The sequence below is a fragment of the Episyrphus balteatus genome, chromosome 1 (assembly GCF_945859705.1).
Source record: "Episyrphus balteatus chromosome 1, idEpiBalt1.1, whole genome shotgun sequence".
In the NCBI taxonomy this organism is placed as follows: Eukaryota; Metazoa; Arthropoda; class Insecta; order Diptera; family Syrphidae; genus Episyrphus; species Episyrphus balteatus.
Window position 1 is genome coordinate 142,360,841 of NC_079134.1, and position 10,171 is coordinate 142,371,011.

The following is a 10,171-nucleotide window of genomic DNA, read 5'->3' on the forward strand; positions in this document are numbered from 1 at the left end:
CAAGTTCAAATTAAAAAATTACCGTTCAAATAAATTTAACTCTTATAACGCGCCAAAAAAGTAAAACTTCATTAAAAATAATGTATTGCTCCTCATGCAAAAAAAAAAAAGTCTAAGTGCCGGTTTGTTCACAGTCGATTATCTTTTAATCAAGGATTATTCCATACAAAAATCCTTGATTAAAAGATAATCGAGTGTCAACAAACCGGCCCTAAATCAAAAGAATTATGAATTTATTTGTTTCAACTAAGGCTTGGCAACATGCCCAACAAAATAAACAGTATTTGGACCTTTAATAGCAAAGAAAAATGGATGATCAGCATTGAAGAACCTCTGGTCATAATCAAGGGACATTAGTGATATTTGTAAAACTAAAATAAAAAAGAAGTCACATTAAAAAACAACATTATACAATTAAAAGCAATTTAGACTTACATGATGCTGCAGCAGCTTCCGATCCAGCTTCGTTAACATCAATAAAGGCTTTATGTTGAACATCAGATACTTTTACAGCTGGACCTGACTCAAACATACCTGGCAAATCAGCTTTTTGGAACAATGATTGTATTCCCATCTTCAACAAAAAAAAAAAAGTGGTTAGTCAGAAAGTTTTAAAGGAAGCAGAAGCTGTTTGTTTTTACCTCCTTTAAAGTCTCTGACAATGGTGTTGAAAAGTTGATCTGGAACTTTGGTAACATTATATCAACTTTTCTCGAACCCATTTTTGAAGACAAATCAATGACAGACATTGAACTCAATTTATTCTCCAAATCAGCTAAACCGTCCTTCTCATTGGGTAGGATCAGCATCATAGATATATCTGAATTTTTGTATGCCATTTCGATGGCAGTTGCATTAATTTCAGAAAATTCACCATACTTTATTCGCTTATCACCACCATACATCATATCAACCTCAACTGATTCGTCTTTATTGATCCAAAAGGGAAGTTTCCTTGTGGCATCCTTGCTAAATGGATTCTTCCATTTTCCTTTGAAATAAATTGCATTTACAATAAGAGCTACCGTATCAGCATCCACAGATCCAGGTTTCATTAAATCGGTGATTTTGTTGTTGGTTTTATTTTCAACCCACGAATTGATGGTTTGTATGGCTTCCGAAGGTAAGTCTTTAAAATTTAGTGCTTCTGCTCCAGATTTGAAATAGTTTTCAGTCATTTTATTGAAGTCAGCCTTAAGTGGATAGTCACTGCCAACAAATATTCTATTGGCTATACTCAAATCAGCTTCACCCGATTTTTTATTCAAAAGTTGTGAAAAATATTGGCCAACTTGGTCTTTGTCGAGCGATGGCAAACGTAGACCGTTTTTGAGTTCTTCAGCTGTTTTACCTGCAGCACCCATGTAAGTCATTGCCAATGCTGTCTGAATTGATATGGGAGAGAATATAACATTTTCAGAAGTTTTAGATTTTGCAATTCTCAGTAAATCTGCAGCAAAAAGTCCACTGTTTGGGGATGATGATGGGGATAGGTCTTGATCAATGCTGGCTGATGACGTCATTTGAAGAATAACTAATAGAGCACTGATAATAACTAAAAGAAAAAAAAAAATACGACGTTTATTAATTGATTGAGTGAAAGGAGAAATTAGATAGATGTAGAATCAAAAATTATGAGTTAAAAAAAGTCAGGCCCGTCACCCACACCACGAAATTTCCAAAATCTGAGTGTGCAGAAATTTGTTGCAACTTTGTTGCAACGGACTTTACTAAAGTCTAGCTTTGACTAAAGTCTAGATTTTTGAGTCTTTAAAAAAAAACATTATCCTCTGTGATTATGGCAGCTGTGTGGCGGGAACCTGGTAGACTTGATAAAGAATGCAATTTTTTTGGTATGCATCCTTTAATGGCTTCAATTTAGAGACTGTGCATGTGCATCCATTAACTTTTATTTTTGACTAAAAATTTTGGTAAAAATGATTGCAATCTTTTTTTACCTAGAAATTTTAAAGTCTTAAATTGAGTGCAGTCTTTTGGGAATGTAGTATGCCAAGGAATGCAAATAATGCTAAGGACTGCAAAGACTGCATTCATTTTCAAAATATTACATTCAATTGAGGACTGTAAAATTAATGTATAAAAAAATATTGCAATGATTTTGAAGAAAAATTTATTGAAGTCCAAGTCTCAAAGATAAGTAAATGAATGCAATCTTTTAACTAACTGAATTTATATGACTGCATTCACAAAATAATGCATCCCTTTACAACCCTGCAGCAGTTTCATATACAAAACTTACAAATATAATGAAAAAAGGATGCATTTTAAATAAAAATAAAATTGCATGACTGTGTTGAACGTACTTGCTCTTGCATTTCAAAACACTTTTTTGTTAGTTTACTTGCAGATTTTAAGAGATGCCTCTATATAAATTTTAAAGAAATTTTGTTGATGTTGGGAAAGAGCCGACGTTTAGGGCAAACATTTTGTTAAATGCAATTTTATTTTTGATATTTGACTTTTTTGAGAAAAACTAAAAATGCAGTTTTATTGCAATTGCTTTGAATATTAAGTCTGCAAAGCTTAATCAAAATCGTTGGAGGCGTTTTCGAGTTATTTGGTATAACTTGAAAAATTTGTGTGGGAGGTATACTTTCTAAGTGAGATATAAAAAAAACAATTTTCAGATTTCTATAAAAATCATCTTTACCAAATTTGAAGAAAATGCGTCCACGCGTTTAGGCTGTGGAAATATGTACAGATAGACGCACATACGAACAGACGCACGGACGGAATTGCGAGACCCACTTTTTCGGAATTCTCCATTATCGTAACGTTGGTTTTGATTAAAAACTCAATTTTTTTTCGACACGAAACCAATACTTGCCCTATAGAGCAAGTAAAAATAGCTACATAAGTGTTGCATGTAAAATAAATCATTAAAAAAAATGCATACAAAAAAATGTTATTTCTACATTGATAAAAAAAGTCAAAGCAATATTTTTTGTTGGAATAGAAATTTTTTTAATGCAAATCAGGCATGGAAAAGTCAATACAATTGTATCGAATTCGATGCAAATGGGTTTGATCGAGTACAAAAATACAATTTGTCTAAATTCGATACAATTTTTTAATGTGTCTTAAAAAATCTTTTGCAATCTAATATTTAAGTTAAGTTTTAATTTAGTTTCAGATTTTTTTAACCAAAATAAATGTTACAATATTTTTTTTAATATTTATAAAACTGATTGTAAACATTTTTTTTGTTGCCATTCATCAGCAAATATTGAAAATGCTGTTCAAATTAGAGACTAATAAAGTCGGAATGCAAAACACTGAATTCCCTCTGTTATAAATTCAGAAAAGAAAATGAAAACAATTTTCAAATTACAGCATTAAGTCTGAAGACCTGCAAACTTTTATATGGAAAAGGCATGTTAGTGTAGAATAAATTTCATGAAAATCAGAGAAAACACGCTATTCTTTACGTCTTTTCATAGAGTTTTGGTATTTATCGAATATTTAAGTTTGTAAAACTAATTTTAAGTTCAAAACTGAGCCATTGCCTGAAAACCAAAATTGCACTTTTGGCCCCCACGATTTTGCAATTTTTTAAAATTTTTTAATACTTGTAGTCTTTTGTGAATATGTACTTTTTTCCATATTTATTCATACCGAAATTAAATAAAAATTACTCTTTTACGCAAAAAATAGTGCAATGTATACGAAATATTTTAGAGTTTTTGCAAATAAAACATTTTGATTAAATTTAATATTAATATCTCGTGTGAAAAATATATTTCAATACAATTGTATCCATTTCAGTACAATCCAAATTAAATTTTCAGTACCTACAATTAAAAAAATGTAATTTTCCATCCCTGATGCAAATGCATATTCTAATTTACATTTCTATTTTTTTTTCAAATGCTTTTTTTGTATGTATTTATATTTTTGATAACTTTGAATGATAGAGCTTTAGATTTTTTAATAGAGGAGCGTGGTTTTAAAATACTTTTATTTTATACATTTTTTAGCAAAATTGCAAAGTAAAATAATCCTTTAAATTTAAAACCAAATCTTGGAACTTAGTTCCTCTTTTATTAAATAGGAGAACCTTTGTTCTTTTTTAACAGTAATGTTTTGTTGAAATGAACTTTAATTGAAAAGATTACATCAAAATCTAATTTTCAAAAAAAAAAATGGAGACTTTGCACTTTGTGTTTTTTCTGTGCTACAAATAACGCATTATCCTTTATAATACAATCTCATAAAGAAACAAAGTAGTGATGGGAACTATCGAATAAAAACTATCAAACTATCGATAGTTGTAAAATATTCATTCATTCGATAGTTTAAAATCATTCATTCGAATAGTTTTTTCGTTCGATAGTTTTTTATTCGATAGTTTTTTCATTCGAATAGTTTTTTCGTTCGATAGTTTTTTATTCGATAGTTTTTTCATTCGTATAGTTTTTTCAAACGATTGTTTTTTCATTTGAATAGTTTTTTCAAACGATAGTTTTTTCATTTGAATAGTTTTTTTTATTCGATAGTTTTTTCATTTGAATAGTTTTTTCAAACGATAGTTTTTTCATTTGAATTTTTTTATATTCAGTTACTGTTTTCTTTCAGTCTATTACATTGTTTTTTTTTTTAATTCAGTCATAATTTTATTTCTTTACTATTTTCTTTTTTCTCTTGATTTCACAATTTAATTGTAAATGATTTTATCTGCATTTGAAGGAAGGACTGAAAAGGATGATGAATGATGATACACATATTGTGTGATCTTCCAAATGATATCTTGAAAGTTTTTCAGGACTGAATTTATGTGTTTTATGTTCGAGTGCCCATATTTTCAAAACAAAGGCGGTAAAGAAGGAAAAAAAAAGGCGACACGGTGCATGAAAAGAATAGAAGTTATCTGTCGGTCAGTGCGGTGTCATAAAAAAGTGACAAGAGAGAAAAAAATAACTCTTTGGCCTGGAAAGCGGAACATGTTCATTGTTTAGCCAGTGTATAGTTTATGATCCTAATTAGTGAGAAAACCCATCTTTTCAATCACTTGACGAGACATGGCATCGGAAGAAGCAAAACATTCGCGCACGCAAAAACAGCAGGTGTCTGTGTCAACAAGTGGATTTTGTAAAGGGTTGTTAATGAGTTAGACAAAAATATGATGCAACTTTGTGGTTGGTTTGAATTATTGTATATACTTTTGATATTTGCAATTTTGCATGTGGACGAGCAAAAATAGAAAGTGTAAGAAAAGGAAACAAATCCTTTCCAGTGGTCATTTCTCGACTATTTGTTTCCTTTTTTTACTGAATATTTGATAGTATTTATTCGATAGTTTATTCGATAGTTTATTCGATAGTTTTTATTCGATAGTTTATTCGATAGTTTATTCGATAGTTTTTATTCGATAGTTTTATTCGATTGTTTTTATTCGAATGAATGAATGAATGAACTATTCGATAGTTCAAATCATTCAGTTACTAACTATCGATAGTTCAAATCATTCGATAGTTCCCATCACTAAAACAAAGCTTCCAGGAATTAAATAATTTAAATCAATTAAAGATGGGGCTCGAATTCACACCTCTAGGTTTTTGAGCTAGTTTAAATATTGCAATAACACGGCTACTCTTATTCTGTTCATATCTTTTGACCTAACCCCTTAGAATCAACTTTATCATTTCGAAATTAAAAATTAAAAACATAATATAAAATCAGAGGAGCTAAGTCAATTTACGCTCTTAGTACTACTATTTCAAAAACTTTCGGACTTAAAAACTGGCGAACCACACAGGCGAATCATTTGTGGTGCAGTAGATATACGTGAGCATGGAGATCATAATACCGCCAAATAAAAGTAAAAAAAGGCACAGCAAACAAAAACTAGGTATTTTCTTGGTTAGATATTGAAAACAAAAAGTACTATGATAATTTGGGTTAGAAAATTTATTAGACTAGACTATTTTAGCTAAGCATTTTCAAATCATTTGTCATGCTTAAAAAAATCAATCAAATTGAATATTTTTAGGTAAAAAACGCCACAAAAAAATAACTTGACCTGACTATCAGAGAGAGACTGACTTTTGCGAGTGCTAAACGCATCAGTCCCATCCTTATCAATCCATTGGTAGGTATCTAGTCGAGGTACAGCTTGAAACATTGCAATTATTGTATCCATAAAAAAAAACCATAAGTTCTTCTATAATGCACAACAAGTTTCAAGTAAATAAATGCAAACAAGAGCAAGGTTCGATATTTATTCAATTTTTTCTTCATAAGCCACTTTGAATTTACTGTGTGAAAAACATTATGATTGTTCCACATCGTTAACCCAAACCAATGCCTTTATCTGTTATCAATTTTGTATATATGCACAATGCACATGCAAAATAGAAAAACAGCTGTCAAAACAATTTTTTATGGGAAAATTATGATTGATTATTATTTTTATTTAAAAATTTTAATAAAAAAAAATCAAATTTTGTACTTACTGATGGTTTTACTTTCTTTTGACATTTTTATTTTAATTAAATGTTCGATCAATAAAAACTAAAATAAAAAATTATTAATTTAGGCACACTAATCTCTCTCTGGCTTTGCTAAGAATCGTTGAATCCAAGTTCAATTCCGATGAACTCGTCGAGAATACTAAATGATTCGAATCAAAATTCTCGGGTATTTATAATAAATGTAATGATTTTAAGTTTGCTAATATAAGTCGGAAGTGTATTTGTTGTGAGCACGCTCTTATAAAAAAAAAATGTATTTATAGCAAAGGCAGGTAAGTACGTAGACAGAGTTATTGTTTCCATTACCTTGGGTAATACCATATGTCCAATTCAATATTTAAAATTAATTTTTTTTTTTTTATTGGACTTTTGGTGTTGATATTTTGATTAAGCTCTCTGTCATTGCTTGTAAATAATATTCGATGAAGAAAATGAAGAGATTCACTTAAATTTCTTATCAGTTTGCAGGTATCATCAGAGTTCACGATCATTGTTTATAATAAGAGTAGAGCGGAAACACTTGGGTAGTTTACTTGAATTTTTTGTTTGTTATACATTTACTCAAATAAAAACAAGAAAATAATATTGAATGATTTTTGTGTCTTAAGAATAACTGTTCGGATGTTTTAAATTTCTTAATATTTTAGCAAGATTATTGTATGGTTCTTTAAAAAAAAAAATGGATTTTTGGTAATTTGTTATGATCCAATTAAAATCTTCTAAATGGTATCTCGTAGAAAAATAAAGGTTAGAGGTTAAAATATCAAGTAAAAAATAAGTTGATACTGAAAAAAGGGTGCCTATTGTTACTTCTTAAATGAGAACTTTTATGAGGCAACAGAAAAAAACCACTAAATTTTTAATTATTTTAGTAGAAAAAAGTTTTTTATTTATTTTATAAATACTAGATTTTCATCTAGTATTTATAAAATGCCATTACTCGAAAAGCAAAAAGTATCGAAACAGGGCTGCTGAGTAAGTGCCTTTATTTTGTATTATGTCACTCGACATTATAATCTTTAAAAATTCATACCATTTTGTTTGAAAAAAGCATGTATTTGTATTTGTTTATTTTTTGTTTGGAAATAGGGTTACTATGTTTACCTACTGCGTTTGAAATTTAAAACATTTTTTTGCACAAATCAAATAAAGCAACAAAATAAATATGTAGGTAAGTGGAAAATTAATTTTTTTGCGGTTCACTGTGGTGTATACGTGTTTTTTTGTAAACTTTCTCTTTGAATCATAACATAGTTACTATCTGGAGAGAAGTTGCCCGAAAGATCAAAATTTTAACCTTAAGTCTAAATACCAACAAAATTGTAGAAGACAAGTCCGTAAATATGTATGTTTCAAGATATGAATAATCGCGTTTTTTTTGGTGACGAAATTTCTTAAAATTAAATACATACATAGCTAGATTTTTAGGGAATTTTAATTAATACAAACAAAAAAACAAGTAGAATGTATATTGTAAATACCTATATCCTTTAGTTATTCCTCTACAAAGTTGATCAAGTGCACATTTAAGTTTTAAAATCACATTGGAAAACAGCTGTGTACCGCAATCCCGCTTTTTAAAATCGCGTTTTTCAACAATCTCGAAAAAAAGTTTTAAAATCCCGTCTTCTAAAATTCTGCTTAAAATCCCGATCAATATTAAATCCCGCTTTTTGAAACCCCATTGCAATCCTGATAATCCGATTTTGTTTGCAAAATGCATGCATTAAACTAAATTAAAAAAATCACCTGTATCTACTAGAAAAAAATTCGAAATATTTAAGTATCGCAAATGACAGTAAGTTTTGAAGATCTTATCGCCTAAAGTACCTCATTGTTTGAAATTTCTGATAATAATAACACAATTTCAACTTTCATGAAAGAAATGCATAAATATTCGCGTTCATTCTTTTTTTTTTGATAATAGCGGAGATTTCATCGTTTATTCATTAATTACTCATTTTTTGTAAGTCATAATAAAAAAAATAAATATTTGGTAATCAATTAACTTTTTTGTTAACCGTAAAAAAATGAAATACGATCTTAGTATTGGAGGAAAATAAATTAGTTTAATGCAGTTAAGTTCTTTTTTGATATTAACAATAAAAACTTTATGAAACAAAAACTCAGTTTATGAAAGAAACTCAAGTTATCGAGTGAGTGAACTTTTACTCATTATTCTCATTACCTATTTGGATATTCTGATGATAACACCCATATCTTTTTGATTGTATAGAGAAAATATCAATATAAACTTTTAAAGCAAACGTCGAAGACGTTAACCTACTTTTATATACACAAATAAAAATAAATGGAATACAAAGTGACCTAATTCAATTTAAACAAAAGAGTGTTTTTGCCACTAATGATATAATTACTCATCCAAAATGAGCTAATAGACAAAAAATTCCCCGGTAAATATTCTACTCATAAATATGGAGTACACAAAGTGAAGATCGATTATGCGAGTATTCTTGTTTAAGACAATGTGCATTAAAAGTGTAACGAATAGAACTTACCAAAACTTCGATATTTTACTCCAATACAATATATTTTAAAATAATTTATAAACAAAAATGTAGCTTTTTTAACGTAATATTTTAATACTCAAACTCACAACTTTACCACAACGCAATATGGTTCCCACTGGAATTAATTTGTTTCTGTTTAGATTTGAGACTTCAGAGAATTTGCCATAGGAAAAGAGAACACTGAGTGCACTCTGTTCCAAAAACATACATATTTGTTTTTTATTTTTCGATTTATAGACCTAATTTTATCTTTTGGTTTTGTGAATGATTTGAAACTTTTGAAGATTGTTCGAGTTCCACTCATAAAATAGGAATTCAGTTTGTTATCAACTAAATGTCTTTTAGCATTTTAAATTGGATTAAAATTGAATATTGAAAGGCAAGGTTTTGGTTGAGTAATTTTTTTAAAGTTGACAAAAAATCAAAACATAATATAGAACCGTTTTTTTTTTTTTGTTTTAAACTTTTGAAATATTTTTAGACAATACGTGTTGAATACGAAAAACATCTGACTAAAAACGGTCTTGCGCCGCTCTATCAAATGTTGTTGGTAGCAAGACCATTTTTCTTTAAAATTGGGAATCAGTTTGCAATAATCACACACGTATGCTATAATTTTCATCGGTTCCCACTGAAGCACAAGTTTCGTGGGACCATTTGATATAGATTGTGCATTTAATCTACCCATCTTTTAGACTGGTAAAAGCTGCAGATAGAAGGTACAAATGCAATCTGTGACGTCCTTTTCTCAGAATTACTACTTATACTTACAGTATTATTTGGTGGCTCTCGCTTACCTGTTTTTACCCTTTGAATGGTGAATTGTTTTTTTTTTCTCTTTTTTTTTCTACCAGAGCCTATGGGCGGTCTTGTCCCATTCAGATCATACCAGATGTTCTGAAATATTTTTTTTTAAATTGAAACTTAACGATTAATTTTTTTTTTTCAAAAAATACTTTTTAATATCACACTTTTATTAAAAACAAAAACAAAAAGTAAAAAATTTTAATTATTTCACTGCAAAAAGTATGATCTACTTTTCACATGAACGATAAAGATTTGATGAAAAATCATAAAATGTACCGCAACTTTTTGGCGCTCCAACCGAACTTGCTCATACTAACATACATGATCGATTATACCAAAAAT

At 29.1% G+C, this 10,171-nt stretch overlaps 1 protein-coding gene across 2 annotated transcripts; it reads right to left on the reverse strand.

Annotated features, from left to right (window-relative positions):
• Positions 1–216: 216 nt before the first annotated feature.
• Positions 217–9,120, reverse strand: LOC129907883 (serine protease inhibitor 42Dd-like). Of its 2 annotated transcripts, none has more exons than XM_055984353.1 (4): positions 9,011–9,120; positions 642–1,555; positions 436–574; positions 217–371 (listed from the first exon to the last, which is right to left on the reverse strand). In XM_055984353.1, exons 2-4 carry the CDS (start codon positions 1,521–1,523, stop codon positions 247–249), a joined length of 1,146 nt encoding a protein of 381 aa, XP_055840328.1. In that variant the 5' UTR covers positions 1,524–1,555; positions 9,011–9,120; the 3' UTR covers positions 217–246. The 2 variants fall into 2 exon arrangements, with proteins under 2 accessions (XP_055840328.1, XP_055840327.1); XM_055984352.1 differs by lacking the exon at positions 9,011–9,120 and adding an exon at positions 6,474–6,673.
• Positions 9,121–10,171: the final 1,051 nt, after the last annotated feature.